The 22,359-nt window shown below is 50.2% G+C and overlaps 2 protein-coding genes across 3 annotated transcripts; both read left to right on the forward strand.

Moving 5' to 3' along the window:
- Nucleotides 1-1,606: 1,606 nt before the first annotated feature.
- LOC117801865 (zinc finger protein 333-like) lies at nucleotides 1,607-9,243 on the forward strand. Of its 2 annotated transcripts, none has more exons than XM_034657922.1 (5): nucleotides 1,607-1,885; nucleotides 4,748-4,791; nucleotides 5,857-5,980; nucleotides 7,834-7,916; nucleotides 9,106-9,243. In XM_034657922.1, the coding sequence occupies exons 1-5, from the start codon at nucleotides 1,699-1,701 to the stop codon at nucleotides 9,124-9,126; spliced, it is 459 nt and encodes a 152-aa protein (XP_034513813.1). In that variant the 5' UTR covers nucleotides 1,607-1,698; the 3' UTR covers nucleotides 9,127-9,243. The 2 variants fall into 2 exon arrangements, with proteins under 2 accessions (XP_034513813.1, XP_034513814.1); XM_034657923.1 differs by lacking the exon at nucleotides 1,607-1,885 and adding an exon at nucleotides 1,899-2,075.
- On the forward strand, nucleotides 9,127-22,274 carry LOC100468041 (zinc finger protein 333; the record flags this gene model as incomplete). Its single annotated transcript, XM_034657166.1, has 8 exons — nucleotides 9,127-9,300; nucleotides 10,336-10,452; nucleotides 11,155-11,242; nucleotides 17,568-17,656; nucleotides 18,290-18,416; nucleotides 18,858-18,953; nucleotides 19,741-19,817; nucleotides 20,292-22,274. Coding segments are annotated over 8 exons (1,866 nt in total), but the record flags the coding sequence as incomplete, so codon positions are not given.
- Between the last annotated feature and the right edge of the window lie 85 nt (nucleotides 22,275-22,359).

Genomic DNA, 22,359 nt, shown 5'->3' on the forward strand with positions numbered 1-22,359 from the left:
TAGCCTCGAGTTTGAAGTAACTCTAAAACTAAACTCAAAATTTATTTTGTAGACAGAATTACGGCTGCAGATAAATTTGCAACCTCAGTGGAATCCCAATTTTGACAGCGTGAGCATTAGGGAGATTCCATAGTGACCAAACTAATTTTGGGAACAAAGAGAACTCTTAAACATACTTTTAATTTGTATTTCCAAAAAGATGAAACCAGAATAGTTGGAGAAAAAGGGAATCTTCAGAGAATAAAGAAGAGCTTTAAGAAATTAAAACTACGGCAGCCAACATAAAAACTCAATAGAAGGATAAGATATAAAGTGGTGACAATCTGCAAGAAAGGAGACCAAAAACATAAAGAGTTTAAGGAATTCTGGAAAGAAAGAAACAAACAACAACAAAACAAACAGAAAGGAGGCTATTATTCAAGGAAATAATATAAAACTATTTCCTAGAGCTGAAAGACATGAGTTTCTATGTTTAACAAGCCTACTGAGTAGTGAAAATTTGGAACATGTAGAATATAAAGAAATTATCTGTGAATGATGTAAAATTGAGATCTAATAAGTTAATCCTTTAGCCAATTGTCCCAACAGCTTCCCTTCCCCACTGACTTGAAATACTAACACATAGTGAATGTCCATATGTGCCCGAGTCTGCTTCTGAGCCGTTTTGTCTTTTGGATCTATCTGTTTGTGACAATAACACACACATACCCTTAATTTCTAGGCATAACACATTACTCAGTGTTCCCAGAATGTGTATTTTCCCTATGCTGCTGTGTTCTTGCTTACACTCTAACCCTACTGGCAACATTTCCTATAATCACTCCCCATGGCTTGATGTTCATTCTTCAAGACCCACTTTCAACCACACCAAATTTCTTGATTCCTCCTCCCTATCTCCTTATCAGGTTTTGTTGTTGTTGTTGTTTAAATTGTGGTAACATAGCACATACTCTGATGTGTTGAGTTAGTTTTACTGGAATGGATCAACCTCATCTCTCTCCATACCTCCCCTCCAATTCTCCACTTGGAACACCCCTGCAGGAAGGCGCTTCGTAATCCTAGCACTTAGCATGTAGCAATCGATTGACGCCGTATCAGTATTTACTGAAAGAAGTAATACACACATGTGCTTGATATATACAAAATATCAGGGAACTGTTTACAGTGGTTATTTCTGGGAAAATTTAGAGATGGGTTGAGTGCCCCCCCCCCCGATTTGAACTCCTACGTGTATTATTATCTATGCTATACACTAAACACATTATTTTTTATTGTCTTGAACATTTTTTCACATCTTATTTTTAGTGAGAAAGTAAGTGTAGAAGACATAAAATGTATAATCCTATTTTTAGAAGAAATTAGAAAGACTAAAAAATAAATCTTACCCATGGTTTTTGGGTATGGATTGTTTCTGTAGGGGTACGGATTGAGCCAAAGGATCAAAGAGGAGGTGGGCGAAGATAAGTTAAACACTGAGCATCCCAACTTGTCAGCGAGATCCCTCCCACCCCTATCCTCGCCCGCCAAGCCCGGGACCCGCCCAGTCCCCCCGCCCATCAGCCCAAGCCCCGCCCCCGGCTCGTCAGTCAGTCATAGGCTCCACCTCCACCCGCCCCTCTCCAGGTCCGGTCCGACCCCATCCCAGAGCCTAACCTTACCCCGCGGGGCAGGAAACTAGCGTTTATTCTCCGAGGCTGGATGAAGAGGGGGTCAACATTTCTGTCACTGCCTGAAGCTCTTCTGATCCCGAGAGCTGGAGCCCCGGTCACTTCCGCTCCCGGCGACCTCCAGGCCGGAAGCGGAAGTGCGCGGTGGCCGCGGACCGCGGCGGGTGTGCAGGTCCGCGCGGCGATTTGCGGTGGGAGTGTCTCCGGCCGATCTGCAGGTGCGGCCCGGCCCCTCGGGAAGCCAGGGAGGGCCCTGCGGGCGCGGGGAGGAGCCGGAGGGCCCTGAACCGCCGCCGGTGCGGCAGAGCCTCCTCCCTGCCGTGGCACCCCGGGGCGGGATGGGACCCCCGCACCGCTCGGCCTCGCAGCCGTCACCCCTGACCCCTCGGCCCGGCCCCCTGCCCTCAGGTACACCCAGTCCGGGCTGACAGGACTGTCGCTCAACCATCGAAAGGGAAATCACAACGTACAGTCCAGGTCCCGCAGCTGAGGGATGTGGTGCCACCAGCCTGCCCAGCCTTCACCGTCGTCCCGGATTTGTAGGGCTCTACCGTACCTCCCTTATGCATGGAGCTGTTTGTTAGTAATTCACGTTTTATTTTATAGGAAGTTTCGTGTTATCTACTTCTGCAACTGGAAGGTTAGGTCCTAAGTCTGCATGTGCCAATTGGGTTGAGTGACTGTCGAGTGAATTAAAAAAATGGAATGTTCCCTCTATTAAGGGATGGCAAGAGTTTGTTGTTGCTGTTTGTTTTTTCGTTTTTTTGTCTCTGACAGTTTGTAGTTCCTTAGCTTAGGGCCTGTTAACTTAGCTTTCATTTTTCCTTTCCCTTTCCTTTCTCTTTACTCTTTTCTTTTATTTAAAAGAGCTTTTAATTTGTGAGCATCAGTGTTTTTCACTGTGAGATGAGGGTATCTTAAGAAAAGCTATTTCCCAGTTATGTCAGAAGTCTTGCCATCAAGGAAAAGGAAGATTATTCCGTTCTTTTCACGGCAGTTCCTGCCCTGGTTACCCCCAAGCCTATGAATGAATCACCACGAGGCTTAAAAACATATGGGACTCCAGGAAAAAAGATGACATAGCTTTGTTAGTACTGGGAAGTGAAATTAAGTTGGCCATAAATGGAGTGTCTTTTTTTTTTTTTAATAATAGCGTTAGTGTTAAAACTAACTTTTGAGAAATGAGGAAAAAAATTAATTCTGGAAGAAGAGTAGACTTCAGATTTCAAGTGAGGTGTTTGTTGTCAAAAAGAGCACAGGTTCTGCCTTGCCTTTTTAGAAAGACTTAACATTGCTTCTTAAAGACATCTGAGAACTGGTGTTGATTTATGTTATATGAACAGGCATTTTAAGTCATTTTTACATTTGATTTTGTGGTGTTACGTTGTTGTTTTGTGTGTCTGTGCAGGAGCCTGCCTCTTAGGCTGGTTATGCTGCATTATTCTTGGGAAGTGTTGATTGTTTGGCACATTTCCATTGGGGTTGCCCTCTATGACCTGGGCCTTGTACAGGGGGAAACAAAGTGATTGAAATACATAACACTTGTCTCTGTGGAGGTTTTATTCTACCTTAAATTAATCATGACCAGAGTGATAGGGACACATGGAACAGGAGAACTTGGGGAGGAGGTCAGGAAAAACCCCTTACAAGGGAAAGATGTTTGAACCCCCCAGTGACTTGCATATAGCTAGACAAGGAGTCGGGCTGTGGAGTAGGATTAGGGAGGAGATTTGAGAGAACATTCCAGAATGCACAGCCTCTCAGGCAGGACAAAGCCTGGTGTGTTCCAAGAGTTGAGAGAAGAGGGACAGCTGAAGTAGAGAAAACAAAGTGTGGAATGGATGAGCCAGGTTGGAGAGGCAGGCAGGGCCCTGAAGGCCAGGGTAAACTTTGGACTTGTTCTAAGGCCATTGGGAAGCCTTCAGTTTTTAAAAAATTAATTAATTAATTAATTAACATAGGCTCCACACCCAGGGTGAAGCCCAATGTGGGGCTTGAACTCCCAACCCTGAGATCAAGACCTGAGCTGAGATCAAGAGTTGGATGCTTAACCAACTGAGCCATGCAGGCATCCTACCACTGAATCAGTTTTAAGTAGGAGAGTGACAGAGTGTTTGTGATTTAGACAAAACACCTACCCCTGGATTGAGCATGCAGTGTAGGATGGACAAGAATGAATGGAAAATCCATATATGTTAGTACTAGGAATTGAAATTGAGTTGGCCATAAATGGGGTGTCTGGAGAGTCCATATATGAGCTAGAATCCATTCAGGACTCGTGCTGGTATTTGGGGCCTAATGATCGTGGTATTGGCAAAGTTGGCGTGTTTGAGAGGCATGTGGGAGGTGCAGTGGAGAGAATTTGGTTGATGTATTCTCTCTATCACGAGTTACAGAGCAGGGGTTGGCAAACTATGCCAAATCTGACCGAATGCTGGTTTCCATAAAAGATGTATTATTGGGATACATTTGTTTACGTGGTGTCTGTGGCTGTTTTTGTGCTACAACCACAGTTAAATTGTTGGTTTAGAGGCCGTTTGGCCCACAAATCCGAAGATATTAACTCTCTGGCTTTTTAAAGCAAGTTTGTCAACCCCTAATATATAAAGTACTTAGTACGCATCAAGCGCTGTGCTAGCAGCAGGATTCAGAGTCCTAGGAAAGGTGGGCGTGGGGCTGTACTTTGGGAATGTACATTATAGTTGGAGAGGGGGAGGCAAAATCACCTAAACAAATAAATTAACAATCACAACTTGGTAAGAGGCGGTGGAGGAAAGGTAGAGGGTGTTAGAGGTATTTTGAGAGAATATATGAGGAGAAGTAATCCTTTAATTAGATGAGAGGAACCACTAGAAATGATTGCGAGCTATGATCTGGAAGGTGGTTCTGGGCGCGATATGTTGCTTATTGGGAAAGATTCCCTGTAAGAGTTTTCACTGGGCCACGCTGCAGGAGGCCGATGGAAGTGGAATTACCTGGGCCAAAACCCCCGCTCTGCTTCCACCCCCCTTGGTTTTTTGTTGTTGTTGTTGTTGTTGTTTTTTTTTTTTTTTTTTTTATCTTGGTCTCTTTTATTGCAGGGAGAACGCCTAATGAGACCTTAAATCCTGGCGCTGGTGTCATGGTGAGGGGACTGGAGGAGATGGAATCGCGGGGGGTGGGGGGTGGGGGGTGGGTGTTGGGCATGATTATGTACTCTGGACCCTGTCCCTTCTCCCCGCCCCCAGCTGAGGAAGAAAGGGGAGGGGAAGTGTGGAGCACCCTCTGCCTTGCCCCAGGGGACCTGCTGGCCTCTTTCAGTGCATGACCTCTGGAGGCAGCTGGCTTGGGAGGAGGGTCCCGGGGCGGGGGGGCGCCCCGAGGCTCTGTGCCTAATTCCGGAGTCTGACTGCAGAATGGGGCTCATTTAGACTTGACAGCAGCCGAGCTCCACACTGGGGCTATCCCTCTTGGGACCTAGCAAAAACACACATCTGTATAAATTTAAATTAATTTTTAAATTTAATTAAAATTTTAATTAATTTCAGTAAAATTAAAAATCCAGTTTCTTGGTTGCCTGAGCCACATTTCTCAGGTGCTCAACAGCTGCATGTGCTGGTGGCCTTTTTGGAAAGCACAGACATAGAACATTCCCGTCACCACGGAGACCTCCGTCAAACCATGCTTCGCTACGGGATTCTGAAAATAAAGGGCCGTTAAGTTTCTCAGATGCCTATTTTCACAGGCGTAAAGGATTATGAAATGCTTATGTCTTGGGAGGGGTGTAGGGATTTCATGAAAATTAAGTGATCAATCCCAAACTTTTGATGCCTTAAAGAGTCTAGGAAAAGCTCTCTAGAGCCCAGAAATAGGCTCTGGTAGTCACTGGTGGTGTGAAGTGACAAAGAGAGCCAAAGCCTACACTCTCAGATTTGTCCAACTGTTAAAAGAAAGGAAATATTTCCGGCTCAGTTTGCCATATGATCCCTGTTGCTGTCACAGCTGTTACAGCACAACACCAGCTGTAGAAATGGGCAAACAAATGGGCATGGCTTGGTGCCAGTAAAACTTTATTTATAAAAACAGGAGGCAGGCCAGGTTTGCTGAGCCCTGCTGTGGCGGGAGTGTACTGAATGTCTTCCCTTCCCTGGTGATCACCAGTTGTCCTGCAGGTGGTCCTTGCTGAGCCAGAATATGTGTGCTGTTTTAGGAGTCACTCACCTTCGAGGATGTGGCGGTGGGGCTCATCCAGGAGTGGGCATTGCTGGACGGTGCGCGGAGGAACCTGTGCCAATTCGTGATCCTGGACAAATGTAGGATCCTGGCCCCCAGGGGTAAGGCTAACATCAGGCTGGTCCTTCTCCCATGCAGGTGTCTAATGCCTCTTAAGGGCCGGCTGCGTGGGCGAGGAAGATGTGTGGGCTTCCACAGGATAACAGAACTCCATCTGTTGTATTGTATTTATTCTCTCTGTAGTCAGAACCTGTGTGGGTCTCATTGAACTTGGCCTTGGGCTTCAGGGCTTCAGCCCGTGGGGCAGAGAGGAGCGTATTTGTGGTTTGGGCCCTTGTGAAAGAGCCTCACTGAGTTCATTGGAAATTGGGGACAATCACTTTGCTACCCATGGTATTTGCTCAGTGCCAGGAGCTGAAGGTCACGCAGAAGCGGGAAGCCCACCGCAGACCCTCCCCGCCTCCCTCAGCATGTGTATCTTTGTCCAGGAGTGGGGAGCCCACCATGCAAACCCAGTCTGGGCTCCCAGGTGGGGCCAGAGGAAGAGCTGAGGACCCCACGGGTATGGGTGAATGTGTGTGGGGTGCCCACCGGGTGGGGGAGCGGTGTGCTGGGAAGTGTCAGTCTGAGAGCCTTTCAGAGGCCCTTTATCCCAAAGGGAAATGAGACTCTGGGGGGTGAGGTTTCTCAAGTGAGTTCCTGTAGTGTTTGTTCTCTTCTGCCAGCCTTCTCCTACTTCGCTTTGGTCTCAGAGAAAGATCTGTTCAGATGTCTTTCTCTCTCTCTTTTAAATTGAGATATTCACATACTGTAGAATCCACCCTTTTAAAGTGTATGGCTCGCTGGTTTTCAGCGTATTCATGAAGTCTCACCGCCCTCACCGGTCTTGTCCTCCTCCCCATCTGCTTTCAGTCTCTATGGATTTGCCTGTTCTGGACACTTCATATAAAGGAATCACACAACATGTGGCCTTTGGTCTCTGTCTGCTTTCGTTGTGATGTTGTTGAGGTTCATCCACACTGTAGCGTGTGTCAGAGCTCTGTTCCTTTTTAGGGCTGAATACTGTTCCAGTGAATGGGTAGACCACGTTTTGTTTGTCCGTTCATCTGTGGACGGACATTTGGGTTGTTTCTACTTTTTGGCTCTTGTGAACAGTGTTGTGAACGTTTATTTTTATTTATTTATTTTTTTTAATGATTTTTTATTATATTGTGTTAGTCACCATACAGTACATCCCCGGATTCCGATGTAAAGTTCGATGATTCATTAGTTGCGTATAACACCCAGTGCATCATGCAATACGTGCCCTCCTTACTCCCCATCACCAGTCTATCCCAATCCCCCACCCCCCTTCCCTCTGAGGCCCTCAGTTTGTTTCTCAGAGTCCATAGTCTCTCATGCTTCATTCCCCCTTCTGATTACCCCCTCTTTCTTCTTCCCTTTCTTCTCCTACTGATCTTCCTACTTCTTATGTTCCATAAATGAGTGAAACCATATGATAATTGTCTTTCTCTGCTTGACTTATTTCACTTAGCATTATCTCCTCCAGTCCCGTCTATGTTGCTGCAAATGTTGAGAAATCGTTCTTTTTGATGGCTGAGTAATATTCCATTGTATATATGGACCACAGCTTCTTAATCCAGTCATCTGTCTAATTGCTTCTTACTTGTTTCTCTGATAAGGCTGTCTTTCTGGCAATGTCTGTCTCAACCCCCAGAGGACATAGTTTCTCGCTCCTGTCACTGTCAGATCTCTGCACACAGCTATACTTTTCAGAGTCTCCCTTTGCTCACTGATGCTTTCTTCCCTTTTAGTACCATCTCAAGTGTAGGGTCAATATTTAAAAACAATATTTTACAAACAATAAATAAATACTTAAATATTTATTTTGGCCAATTTCATGCCACTATTTCTGAAAGAACTTAATTTATTTTTTTTTTCTAATTCATTTTAGACTGGGAATCTCAACTTAAATCCAAAGCATCTACGCCTGTGCAGGCTATTTTGGAGGAAAATTCATCCCATGAGATGCAGATGGTAAGATTCATGGGGATTATCCTTGTTTCCTCTCTTGGGAGAAGTTGAGGAATTTCTGAGTCGGAAATGCATGCCAGAGCCAGGGAGACATTTGGGGTATTTCCTCAAGGACATTCCCACGTGGTCTGAAGCGAGTGGCCATGACTCATGAATTTGGGCAAACCCTGTCTGTCACTCAAGGCCCTTTCTTCTTCGAATGTTCCCCCCAAGTAAACATTGCCATCGTTGTGAGTCAGACATCGATTGTGTACAGTATGATTTATTCCTCAATAGTCATGGGAGACTCCTGCCTTTTGGAGAGGCCCCATGGAAATCAGGAATGGGAGAAAGCCCGCAACGTCCTTGAGCCCTCACCCTGCTTAAGCAAGGTGCATTTCTGAACATGCTAGAAATGTGCCTTGATGGGGAAGGAAGAAGCCCTGGGTGCTCTGCGGGTGTTGGTGGGGTTTTTGTTGTCACTCCCCCTAGCCAGGGGTGACAAACTCTGCCTAGGGAGATGATTCAGCCGCACCCAGAATGGCTTCAGGAGGAGCTCTAACCTAGACCTGACAAGAGAATCGTGAGAGAGAGGGCCGTCCTGACTATAAGGGATGTCGGAGAGCTGTTGCGGACCACTCCCCACTTAGGAGACAAGTTAAGATCCCACACCAGAAAGAAGCCCTTGTCAAAGCGTGGGACAGCCTTCAGAGCCAGCTGGCGCATTCCAGTGTCCCAGGGAACAAACTGAGCCCTGCTACCCCCACCTTGGCCCTGAGTTCCTGCCTCTCCACACTATAGGAATTTCCAAGGTTTGGGTTCCCATTCTTGGGAATTTCAAAGGTGAAGGTTAGAGTTTGGATAGAGGGACACACAGAGCCCAGTTTCAGCCCCAGGCTGGGCCCATTATTCCCAGAGCCAGTGAGCTCTCTGGGCTCCCTCAGTCTATGCCCTTCCACCTCTGTCACGGATGGTGTCAGTGTCAGGGTGTCAGAGACGCCAGCCCAGCGGTTGGGGTGGCAGGGCCTGGATGGTAGAGACCTGTTTCGTTGCATTGCTCTGAGCATGCAGAGCCTCAACCCTGCGCAGCCTGGTGTGGGCTGCAGGGCAGCTGAAACCCTCACCCCTGCGTGGCTTGCATCAGACCCCAGGGCAGCTGAGACACTCCTCACTGTCCAGGTCCTCCTCACTGTTGGTTCGCATTTTTGTTTAGGTGGAGAATGTCCTCCAGTAGCTGCTTGGGAAAGAGCGTGTTGCTCCGGAGGCCCTGAGGTCTGAAAATACCTCATTGGAGCTGCTGGATTGCGGGGCCTCACCTGGCAGATCGTTGCGGGAACCCCATGCAGAGCATTCTGGGTGTCATTGCAGAGCCTCAGTTAATGCTTGTTCCGTGAAGGCACGAACACAGGTACCCCAGGCCTTCACCGCCCGAGTGTCTGGATTAGCAGGTGGACCCTTTGAGGGAGGGACGGAGGAGGACCCACAGGGACCGCTCTCCTCTCCAGTTTCTATGGGCTTTTCCCCCTCAGTACGGGGTTCCAGCACCTTCCACAGAGTTCCACTTCAGTCTCAGCAGTGAGCACTGAGTGTGGGAGAGGAGGGGCCTCTGCTGCATCTGAGCCTCAGGAAACAAGTGGTCACAGAATGTTCTGAGCGGGCAGAGGAGGTCCACCCAGACACACATGTGGAGAAACAGTGGTTCATCCGTGAAGACACACAGCCCATAAGCGGTATAGCCACGTTTGGAGCTGGGAGTCAAATCCAGGCCTAAGTGCAGAGATTGCCGTGCTGGCTGCCGGGATCTACTGGACGGGATCATACAATCTGCCGCGTGGGTGAAGGTCCAGCTAGCCCTTCCAGGCATCAGTGACCTCATCCCAACCACTGAGGCCCGATGGCTGCTCTGAGGCCTCCCTGTCATGTGACAGTAAGGCCTTGTAGTCTGCCCCGTGGCCAGCTAGGCACATAGAGGGCTAGAGACTGCTTCCAGAAGAACCCCCCAAACAGGCCGGGGGTTCAGAGGATGGGCGTGGATGGCAGGGCAGATGGCAACAGCTCTGGCTGATAGTTTGGTCCTGCAATTGATGGCTGCCGAACAGACAAGTACAGACTCTAAGAAAACAGAACAACATTCATAGTCAGAACCGAGGGCCCCTAGCCTTTCTTCAGTGAAGCACGTTGCGGTGCCTCTGAGGGCCTGGGGCCCAACCCCCAGAACCAGAAAGGGTCGGCTTCACAACTGCGTCTGCGGCATGATCAGTCCTTGAGACCCTGGGGGGCTGGTGCCCACCATCCAGTAGGGTGAGTCACCAGGTCTGAAGCTGCCAGACCTGTACGCCGCCCGTCTTCTGACGGTGCCGCCCCAAAACTGAGGGTCCCTCAGGTGTAGAGCAGCCGCAGTGCTGCCTCTGTCCTGCTTAGTCCCCTCCGTGTCTTCTCCTAGGCACCGAGGCTGGACCTGAGGATGCAGGTCAGGCCCACCATTGGAGAGAGGGGGACACCTTCGATTCCAGAGGACTGTCTGGCTCTCCGGGTGTCACCTTGGTCTTCTGGATATACAGTAAGCCTGGTAAAATGTTTGCTCTGAGGGCCCAGCCCCAGCCAGGGAGGCCCAGGGTTCAGGATTTCTGCCCATCACCTGCCCTGAGAGACCTGCCACATTTTCTTTCCATCCACCACCAAGTCCTGTGAGCTTCTCCCCCGAAATAGAACTTATCTCTGCCCCTGCTCCCCACTGCCACCACCCTGCCCAGAGCCACTGTTAGTTCTCTGGGACCCCCGGAACCGCCCCCTACAGGCTCCTGTTTCTCCTGGGCCCCATCCTGGACACAGAGGCTAGAGACATCCCTTAGCACTGCAAGTCAGGTCAGACCCCTTCCCTGAGGGAGCAGCCACCAGTGGTGGGAGTTCAGATCCTTCCTCCCACCACAGGGCTTCCTCCCGGGAGTAACGTACTGACTGCGCCTCACATGTGGAGGTCCGCCTCCGCGTCCTGCCACCACCCCCCAGCCTGCTGTCCATCCGCACCCCTCCTTGCTCCAGCATCCCCCCCCAGCTGGAGGCGCCTCAGAGGTCGCCTCCCCCAGCCCGGGCCCCTTCTCCATCCCACTTTGCAGTTGAAATTCTATCACAGTGATTAGTTTTGTACCCACAGATTGGTTTAATCCGGACAAGCTACTTTGGGTATGTCTCAGTTTTATCAGTATGTTGAGGAGATTCCATTGACTGTGTGACCCTGATCTGTCCCTGTCCCTCTGTCTAGGGGCTGAAGGTGGCTGTGCAGATTCAGAGGGTGGCCATGCCGGTGCCCGCACTGGGTGTCCCTGAGCTGGGGATGGCCGGGGGTTCTGGTGAGTGAGTGCCGGGTGGAATCGGCGGCCTGGGGGTCTGGGAACTTGCACGTCCCCGCTTCCTTTCCTCCGACTGCAGGCCTTTCCCTGCCCTGGGAGTAGAGAATACATAAAGTCACGTCACCGTTCTTTATGCAGTCAAGGGGAAAGACACTTTCTCAGGATTGTGGGCTGGGAATCTTTTTGGGTTTTTATTTTTGGTCTTTGGTCTTTCTGTTAAGAAACAGCAGACCCCCTTCAGCGGTGACCTAATCCAGACCTCTTTTTTGGGCAAGGTTAAATTCCACAGTTATGTCGATGCTGAAAATGACAATTGAATTTACCATAAATGGCATATGTTTTAACTGAGCTTATAAAGAATGAGGTTAAAACAAACCACATGTCCTAAGAAGTGGGGGAAAAAAATTAATTCCGGAGGACAAATAACATCTTAGCTGTAATTTCAAGGCATTTGTTTCCTTCCATCTTGCCTTCCAGTGAGAATAATAAACTTTGTTTCTGAACAATATCATCCAGTCTTGCATTTGGAATCTGTTCCATCATTGACAGGAAGTAATTCTTAGATTATGTGATGTGTTGCTCTTCTGTGTATTTTTGGTGAGCTTTCTGGGCAAGGCTTTGTCTTCTTGAGTACTCTTGAAGTACTTGGAGTACCCTGTGCTGTTGAAGTACTCTCCTGGCTCTAGTTGGCCGCCCTGGGGTGAGGTGGCCCCCAGGGGACAATCTCAAACAAAACATGGGCCCCTTCCCCGCGGAGCTCACAGTCTGCCTGGGCGGAGCTCACAGTCTGCCTGGGCGGAGCTCACAGTCTGCCTGGGCAGTCAGATTTTTCAGTGAAGCCTAGAATACAATGGAAGCATGTAACACGAGGACTTTACCTGGGGGGCAGAGAGGAGTTTCTGGAAATTGGAAGTCAGAGCATGGTTTTTCAGCGGCAGCGCTATTGTCGTTGGGGCCGGATCCTTCTCTGTGGTGGGGCCGTTCTGTGCACCGCAGGATGTTGGGCGGCATCTCTGACTGCCACCCACCAGACGCCAGTGGAGCCTCCGGTATTGGTCCACCAGGGCCGCCGTAGCAAAGTACCACAGACCGAGTGGCTCAACCACAAAAATTTGTTTTCTCACAATTCTGGAGGCTGGAAGTCCGAGATCAAGGGGTTGGCAGGGCTGGTTCTTCTCAGGGCTGTGACCTGTTCCAGCCATCTCTCCTTGGCTTGTAGGTGGTTGACTTCTTGTGTTTTCTTTTTCTGGATGTGTCTGTGTTCAGATTTTGTTTTCTTAGAAGGACACCAGTCATATTGGATTAGGGCCCACCCAACCGACCTCATTTTAATAACCTCTTTAAAGACCTCATGTCCAAATATGGTCGTATTCTGAGGTACTGGGTATTAATTTAGGACCTCAGCCTATGAATTTTTAGAGGGACACAATTAAGCCCATAACAGCCCCTAGTCATGACAGCTGAAATGTCTCCAGAAGCTCTGGCTGCTCCCCACCCCCTGCCCCCTAGATCATATGCTGAAGTCCTAACCTCGCATGTGACCACATTGCATGGAGGCTGGGCCTTTAAGGAGGTGGTTGAGGTTGCGTGAGGTCATAAGGGTGGAGCCCCAATACCAGAGATGGGGAGACACCAGAGCTCTCTGTTGAGTGAGGACACAGAAGGCTTTTGTGTACGAGCCGGGAAGACCGCTGTCACTAGCCCGACCACACTGGCAGCCTGCCTTCGCACTTCCAGCCTCCAGAACTGTGAGGGTAAATGTCTACCGTTTAAGCCGCCCTGTCTATAGTATTTTGTTATGCAGGGGAGCTGACTGAGATACCAGACTTTGCCGCACGTGCCCTGGGGGATGAGAATCGACTTAGACCATGATAATAATGTATCATTTAGCTTGGCAAGATGTTGAGTTGTTTGGAGAAGGTTTGCGGGGAGGATTTTAGGCCTAGGAATGGCATCTGTCAAATTCCTCTGGGGTGGAGGCGCAGGCAGGCGGAGAGCCTGGTGTGCCCCGGGGGCCCACGGAAGGCTGTGTGAAGGGAGCAGAGGAAGGGAAGAGTGGTGTGAGCTGACTGCAGAGGGCTGGGCTCCGGATCAGTCAGGGCCTGGAAGCACGGGAGGAGAATCCTGGCCTGCGTGCTGAGGCTGCTGGGAGCCAGGGGTGGGTTTGGGTGGGTTTGGGTGAATGGTGCCATGCATCTGCGGTTTTGGCAGAACCCTCCAGCATCTGCGGTTTTGGCAGAACCCTCCAGCACCCTCGGGGGGGATCTGGATGGTGGGGGGAGGCCGTGAGGAATGGGGTGGTAGTGGCCTGGACCAGTGGTGAGTGTGGAGTGGGTGTGGCAGGGTCCCTGAGACCATGCCCGCTTGTGGCCATTCGCTGGGACTCCGAGGCCTCGGGCCACAGTCATACTCACGGTGGTGGGTTATCACAGTGAAGGAGCACAGAGCTCAGTCCGCTGGAGCATTAGGTGAAGTCTGGGGGAGTCCAGGCATGAGCTTCCGGAGGCCTCTGCCAGTGGAGTCACACAGGACACGCTTAATACTCCCGGCAACAAGCTGTGACAACACACGCGAGGTGATGTCCACCAGGGAAGCTCCGTAGAGACTTGGCGCCCAGGCTCCTCACTCGGGCCTGGTCATGGCGGCACCCTCTGCGCAGCATGAACCTGACTCCTGCCAGCAGGTGCCGGACTCCTAGGAGGAAAGCAGGCGTTCAGCATAAACCACAGGGTTTGTAGAAACAGTTGAAGCAGAGTGAGCCCCTCTTACCAGTTAGGGTGGTGGGAACCCCCTGGAGATCCATGTTCGCAAGGGCCAGCCGTCACGCCTGTTGTGTTAATTCTTGTCTACATGGTAGGGAGTTATGGAATGATTTAAGACATGTGCAGGAGGTTGAGTGGGGGTCATTTGGTATGCTTTCATTTACCAGACAGTCCAGAGCATTCATGTGCCAAGCACAGTGCGGGGAGGGGCTATGAAAGGAAAGGGAACCCAGGCTTGTTCTTCCGAAGCTTCCAGTCCCACAAGGGTAGCAGAAAATATGCACCTCAGGAAGCCAGTAACCGTGTGGTTACAGATAGATAGGGGCTGTGAGGAGAGCGGGAGGGTCCTTCTGGAGGAAAGAAGGATACTTGGCGGGGGAGGCATTCTGAGGGAGCGACCTTTCAGTGGATTCAAAAAGGAAAGGCCTGATGTGGCATTAGCCATGGTGGGGATAGGGGTAGGAGGAAAGGGAGTGGGGTGGGTGGGGGTGGGGCTGGGTGAGGGAGGTGCTCTCTGTAGAGATGTCATCACTGAGGTGGGGTTTTTTTTTGTTTTTGTTTTTGTTTTTTTGGATTAATTATTGGGGTTTGGAGAGTGTCAGGGGTGAGATTTCCCATCTGAGGCAGGGAGGGATGTTGCTTCCTGAGATCAGGGACACTGGAAGGAGAGTAGCCTTTGAGAATAAGGTGATGAGCACATTTTTTTGGGGGGCAGGCATGAGACAACAGAAATTCGTATCTCACATTTCTGGAGGCCAGAAGTCTCCAGTCAGGGTGTGGCAGGGCCGTGCTTCCTGTGAAGCCTGTGGGGAGGCTCCTTCCTGGCATCTGGTGATGGCTGGCAATCCCTGGTGTTCCTTGGCTTGTAGCTACATCGCTCCAGTCTCTGCCTGTGTCGTCACATGGCCCTCTCTCGTCGTGTGTCCCTGCTTTGGTCTTTTCTCCTCTTCTTGGGACACCAGTCATACTGGGTTTGGGGCCCACTCCGCTCCACTGTGATTTCATCTTAGCTAGTCACCTCTGCAAAGACCCTGTTTCCAAATAGGGTCACATTTTAAGGTAGTGGGGGGTTACAACTTCATAATTTTGGGGGACACAATTCAACCCATAACGGTCTGCCCCCTAGTCTCCTCCCCCCAAATTCATGTCCTCTCCACATACAAAATACAGCCAGATGATCTTGACATCCCTGAAGTTTTTACCCATTCCAGCATCAACTCTAGGTCCCAAATCTCAACTCAACTCCCAACTCAGAGTCCCCAAGTCCATATGAATCATCTAAATCAGGCATGGGTGAGACTCGGGGTGTGGTCTCTCCCATGTGCAGAATTCTTCTTCATCTGTGAACCTGTGAAATGAGAAAAGTCCTCTGCTTCCAAAAGACATTGGTGGGACATGCATAAGGTACACGCTTCCTGGGGCGCCTGGGTGGCACAGCGGTTAAGCGTCTGCCTTCGGCTCAGGGCGTGATCCCGGCGTTATGGGATCGAGCCCCACATTAGGCTCCTCTGCTATGAGCCTGCTTCTTCCTCTCCCACTCCCCCTGCTTGTGTTCCCTCTCTCGCTGGCTGTCTCTGTCTCTGTAGAATAAAAAAAAAAAAAAAAAAAAAAAAAAGTACACGCTTCCTCTCTCAAAGGGAGAGACAGAAGGGGTTATGGGTCCCAAGCAATCTTGAAACCCAGCAGGGCAAGTTCAAGGCCTGATACCAGTCCTCTGGTGTCAGCAGCCCTGCCCCCCAGCTCATCGTGGTTGTAAGGCGAATTCCCTGGACAGATGAGTGGGGACATGAGCTGATGGTGTGGCGGTGGGTCTGGAGTTCAGGGGAGAGAATCAGCCTGGGGGTTTGGGCCCGGTCAGGCCAGGCTGGGAACTGATGCCCAGAGCGGGTGAGGCTGCCTGCCGAGGCAGAGGCTGAGGGAAGTGAGAAGGGTGAGGGATGGAGGAGGGTCTTGTATAGGAGACCGAGGGGATTGGGGGTGTGGCCATTTCAGGGTGGAGGGATTGGATGACCGCACACATGGACTGGATCCCCACCAGGGATGGAGGTGTGAATGAGCAGGAGGTGAGGAAATGGGCAGTGAGTTGGTTGCCCACAGTGGGGAACAAAAGCATATGTAGAGAGAAAAGCAGAGTGTTTTGGCTTTTTAATTGTGGCCCCCCAAAAAGGCATATTGAAGGCCTAATTAGCTCCAGTACTTGCGACTGTGCCTGGGACCTTACTTGGAAAGAGGTCTCTGCAGCTGCCATCGAGTTAAGGTGGCTGTCATCCAATGTGACTGGTGTCCTTTTAAGAAGAGAAACACGTGGGCGCCTGGGTGGCTCAGTCGGTTAAGCGTCTGCCTTCAGCTAAGGTCATGATCCCAGGGTTCTGGGATTGAGCCCTGAGTTGGGCTCTCTGCTCAGTGGGGAGCCTGCTTCTCCCTCCCTCTCCCTCTGCCCCTCTTCCTTGCTCTTTCTCTCTCTGTCAAATAAATAAATAAAATCTAAAAAAAAAAAGAGAGAGAGAAAGAGAAACATGCCTAGGGGGAGACAGGGACACAGAGGGGAGAGGACAGCCACGTGTCAACAGATGCAGAGATTGGAGGGATGCAGCTGCAGACCAGGGAGCACCCGGGATTCCGGACAGCCTCCGCCAGAAGCCAGGAAGAAGCAGGGAGGGTTTCTGCCCGGAGTGTCAGAGGGAGCGTGGCCCTGCTGACACCTTGGTCTTGGACTTCTGGCCTCCAGAGCCAGGAGAGAGTACGTGTCTGCGGCTTTGAGCCTCTCAGTTTGCGTACTTGTTAAGCAGCCCCGGGAGGGGAATACGTGGGTCAGAGGTTGGACAGGGTTCAGGTTTTCTTTTTTTATTATCCGCAATTTATTTTATTTATTTGTATGATATGCATAATTTTTTAGGTCAGGATTAATTTCTGAGAGGGAAGGTCCCATGTTGAGGGGAGATGAGGGTGCAGGGAGACCGCTTGACGGTGTGGTGGGGTCACTTGCTTGTCTGTAATAGGCCGGAGCCAGGAGGTCCTGTGTGGATGGAGGGGTGTGGTTGATTTGAAGGCAGGAAGGGGAGATGCTGCCTTCTCACAGGCAGACTTGGGGTGCTGGCAGCTTCTCTGTCCTCTACTTGTGGTAAGTCCTGGGGTGCTACTGGCCCCGCAGAGTGGGGCAGAGGAAGGGGCGAGCAGCAGGGAGGAATGCTGACCCAGGGCTGAATCAAGGGGCAAGGGGGGTGCCCCAGAAACTCCAGAGTCTGTTGGTGAATGGAGACTGTGACTCCAGAGATTTGGAATGGAAAAAATGTGCGTGTGTGTACGTGCGTGTTCTTCTCCATATGTGTATGTGTGTGCATACGTATGTTTTGTGTCTGTGTGTATACGTGTCTGCATGTTTGTGTGAACGCACGCATGTGTGTACATGTGTAAGTGCACGTGTGCCTGAGCATGTGAGTACATGCAAGTGCATGTGTGTGTCCCTGTGAGTGTGTGCACATGTGGTCACTCAGTCGGCACGGGCAGCCTTCGGTCCTGTGGGTGTGCTCACGGGGCCTCCTGGCTTCCCTCCTCTCCTGTAGCTCTGCTTGCCCGGGACCCCGCCTGGCTCCAGCAGGAGCGCACCGAGGAGGAAGCTGTGGCCCCGGGGGTACTGATCACCTGTCCGCAGGTAAGTAAGAAATCCCTGTTGCTCTTCTTTCTTGCTTGGGGCCTTGTCCTCTTCCCCTGGCCTGGAGCTTCTTGACCCCATGGGGCTGGTCTCCAGGCCTCCAGGCACTGGACCTCCTGTAATGTGTGTTGGGGGAGGTGCATGGGACCACCCAGGCAACAGTCCCACTGCTCCATTCAGACCTTCCCTAGCTGTGGAGTGCCTCGTTCTGCTGAGCATCCGGAGGGAAAACAGAGCGAGGTGTGATTTTTCCTTGCCTTCCAGTCTTCAGGGTCTCTGGGAGCAAACAGTTGTCGTTTACCAGCTACTTCTCTCTTGCCTGCAACATGCTCGGGTCTGCTGGACCCTGGTGCTGGAAAAGAATAAAACTGCCATGCCTTCCTGGCTAGTTGCCAATGGCTCAGTCCTTTGATGCCACACGTCCGGATGCTGTCCCTCAGTAAGGAATGAGTAGGTGGAGGAGAGTTCTAGTTCTGGGGCCCCAAGCCAAAGGGCAGATTCTGAGAGACCTCAGAGCCCCGTCTGAGAATCCTCTGCACGGGTCTCCCTTCCCCAGGCCGGCCGGCCCCTCACCAGCCTCTTGAGTACTGGTGGGGGTGGCCCTGGCTGAGCTGGGATGGGTGTGTGTTTCAGGAACCAGTCACCTTTGCGGATGTGGCTGTGTTGTTCACCCCAGAAGAATGGATGTTTCTGGACTCTGCCCAGAGAAGCCTGTACAGAGATGTGATGCTGGAGAACTATAGGAACCTGGCCTCCGTGGGTAAGGCCAGGCTCGTTGCTTCATCTACACAGTCCTGCCGCACCTATGTGTTCCCAGAGGTGTGCTGGTTTGGGGAATCAAGAGGTGAAAAACCAGACAAATCCTGCTCTCATGGTGCTTACAGTCCAGGGGCTTCTCTGTGGAAACAAAGGGCTCTCTTCTGCTCTTTGTTGTTCCGTGGTTAAAAGTTCGGGGCTTTTCAAGTGTGTCTCTGAGTGAGGCCCTGGGTTTTGGGGTCTGGAGAATCCCGTTGTCCTTTGGGACCCAGTGAGGGAGCTTGTACTTTGGTTCCTTCGTGAATGAGCCCTGCCATGCCTGTGAGAAGGTAGGTGGGCTCATTTTGCTCTTCCCATCCCTGGTGCCCCTAAAGACTTCAGAATATCCACCCCAGTTGATGGCAGGCACAGTCTGCTCACACCCTGCATCTTTCCCCACGAGCAGGAGATCAGCTAGGCAAACCCAGTACGTTTTCCCATTTGGAGCCAGGGGAAGAGCGGTGGCCCCCTGAGAGAAGAAGCTTCCCAGGAACCCATCCAGGTGAGCAGCAGGCAGATCAGGGAGCACCAGCTCTGGTCGTGAGATGAGAGTTAGGTTTGGAAATTGTCAGTCGGGGAAACACCTCCAGTGCCCTTGACAGAGCTTTTTTATTGCATTGCACCTCCTCTCCTTTTTATCCCTAATACTCTACTCTGGTTTCATAGGACGATTTGTCCTACCCCCTTTTCACATTTATAATTTCCGCATGTATAGTTTATCATGTGTGGAGTTTATATGTATGTAGCATGTGTATGCTTTATCCAGTGCCTCCCCACTGTAAGTTCTTGCTAATACTTTCTCTCAGTTTCGGTCTCAATCTTCATAGAACTCTTTCTCAATAACCTAACGACCATCTCCATTCCTTGTGCCTGTGGTTACGTGACTCCTTACAGAGCCGAATACCTTAAAATTTCCTTTACTCTTTGATACGTTCCTCCTCTTCACAATTTCCTCCCATAGTTAGAATCAGTATTTATTTTTTATTTTTTCAAAAAAGATTATTTGTGTGAGAGAGAGAGTGCATGCACACGAGTGGGGGGAAGTGCAGAGGGAGAGGAAGAGAGAAAATCTCAAGCAGACTCCTCAATGAGCTTGGAACCTGATGCTTGAGACCATGACCTGAGCCGAAATCAAGAGTCAGACACTTAACTGACTGAGTCACCCAGGCACCCCTAGAACCAGTATTTAGAAAAGAAAATCCACATGTTCTCTGCTTACTTTTTTGGTTGCCTTGGTCCCACAGTTTCCTTCCCTGTGTACTTAATTTTTCTATCCTTATTCATTCCAGAACCTCAGCATCAACCCCAAGATTCAATTTCTAACCAAGATATGTTTGCAGAGATTCCATCTATTGGCATGAAAAGGGTAAGGTACCCAAGGATTTTTCTTGGTCCTCTGTTGTAGGACAAGTCTGGGGTTGCTGTAGGTTAGAAAAGCAGCACAAGAGGCCAGAGAGTCAAGGCAAGTGGCGTTCACCCAGGGGAAAGCAGGTTCTTGGGAAAGAGTCTGTGAATGTCATGAGTTGGGGAAAACCCTCCACGTAGACGAAGGCATGTGTTTCCCAGAGTTTCCACATGGTGCCATGTTTATAAATGTGAACAGACAAGTGTTTAAGACTGAATTTGCCTTGAACTTGGCAAACCCTTGTGAACGTAAGGAGAATGACAGCTCTCTGGCAGAGTATCAACTGGAAGGGACTCAGGGTCAAAGGGTCCAGGACACACTAAAGTGGGAAAAGCTTCAGCTACAGAAATGCCTTTTCCCTACATGTAGTTTACCTGGGGGAGCGTCTATGGATGTAATAGAGCCCTTGGTCTTCCTATTTTCCTCAATTGACAGGAGCAACCCCAGACTGGGGAGAAACTCGATAAATACAGTGAACTTGGGGAACCCTTTCACGGCATCAAACCACTTTTTCAGTACCAGAGGATTCATGCTGGAGGTGACCCCTATGAATGCCATGAGAGCGGCACATCCTTCTTCCAACCCGCTCACCTAAGCGTGCCTGACAGAATCCCTCGTGGGGACAAAACCTACGCGTGCAGCAAATGTGAGAAAGCCTTCAGATACAGCTCCGACCTGAGCAGGCACGAGAAGACTCATACCGCGGAGAAGTGCTTTGAATGTCAGGAGTGTCGGCAAGCCTTCAAGTACTCCTCGAACCTGCGGCGCCACCTGAGGACTCACACTGGAGAGAAGCCCTTCGAATGTGCTCAGTGTGGGAAAACCTTCACACGGAACTTCAACCTGATTCTGCACCAGCGAAACCACACGGGCGAGAAGCCTTACGAATGTAAGGACTGTGGGAAAGCGTTCAATCAGCCGTCCTCTCTGAGGAGCCACGTGAGGACTCACACCGGAGAGAAGCCCTTTGGATGCGCTCAGTGCGGGAAAGCCTTCCGGGAGCACTCGTCGCTGAAGACACACCTGCGCACTCACACCAGGGAGAAGCCGTATGCGTGTAGCCAGTGTGGGAAGCCCTTCCGGACGAGCACTCACCTGAACGTCCACAAGAGGATACACACCGGGGAGAAACTGTATGAGTGCGCTACCTGTGGGCAGGTCCTGAGTCGCCTCTCAACGCTCAAGAGCCACATGCGAACTCACACGGGAGAGAAGCCTTACGTGTGCCAGGAGTGTGGGCGAGCCTTCAGTGAACCTTCGTCCCTCAGGAAACACGCGAGGACCCACACCGGCAAGAAGCCCTATGCCTGTCAGGAATGTGGGCGGGCCTTTGGTCAGTCTTCACACCTTCTCGTGCACGTGAGAACTCACACTGCAGGGAAACCCTATGAGTGCAATCAGTGTGAGAAAGCCTTCAGGCACAGCTCTTCACTTACTGTGCATAAAAGGATTCATGCCGGCAGAGAGACCGTGAGGAATGGTGGCCTGCCTTTATCCGTGTCCCATCCGTATGGGGGGCCCCTTGCTGACTGACTCCCAAGTTTTAAAAATATACACGTTCTGGGCTATAATCATCTCTCCTAGTACTCATTTAGGCACATCACACGTTTTGATGTATAATATTTTCATTTTGGTTGAAATATAAATATTGTCTTAGTTTCTATTATCACTTATTCTTTGGCCCATGAGTTATTTATAATTAGATTTTCAAATAACAGGACATGGGTATATTTTTATAGAGGTATAATTACTTATAGTGAAATGCATAAATCTTAAGTGTATGGTTGGAGGACTCAGACAGGTCGTACATATGTATATGTAACCAACACACCATTTAAGATACAGAACATTTCTATTCTTCTGGAAAGTTCCTGCATGTATATGAATGGTTTTTTAGTTGCGTTTTTGTTGTTGGTTTCTAATTTAATTACACTGTGAACAGAGAATGTGGTCTTTATGTTATTGAATGTTAGGTATCTGTTTCGTTTTTAATGTGGCGTATCCTGTTAGTTGCCTGTCAGAATTGCCCCTTCTATGAACTTATGGTTTTTGTTCAGATTGGTAACGTGCACTGTTAAAAAACCTCTATCTCCTGGTCCTTGGAGCTAGAGGAGCGGACGCGCCCCCCAGTCCTGGCCTTTCTAAGTATGAGAAGTCATTGGGTGTGATACCTGGGAAGGATGTTGCAAAGGAACATTTAGCTAGATCCCTCCACGTCTTGCCCTTTGTACAAACTGACATGATGTCCGGTGCCAGGGGAGCCCTCCCATGACCGTGAGGGTAAAAGGTACAGGCTAAAGAGAGTGTGGCCAGAAGTCACACCAATCCGTTTCCCCAGTTGGTATCTTTGTGTGGCTGTGCTGGACTGTTTGTTTCTGGACATCTTGTGACGTGAAGAAAATGTACTTCTTACTGGTACATGACGTTTCTATTTTGGGGATGGGGTGGGGGAGGGTAGGGCTGGGTTCATTACGGCCGAGTGCAGTATCTCACTGATGCCCTT

The sequence above is a fragment of the Ailuropoda melanoleuca genome, chromosome 4, assembly GCF_002007445.2.
Source record: "Ailuropoda melanoleuca isolate Jingjing chromosome 4, ASM200744v2, whole genome shotgun sequence".
NCBI classification, from domain to species: Eukaryota; Metazoa; Chordata; class Mammalia; order Carnivora; family Ursidae; genus Ailuropoda; species Ailuropoda melanoleuca.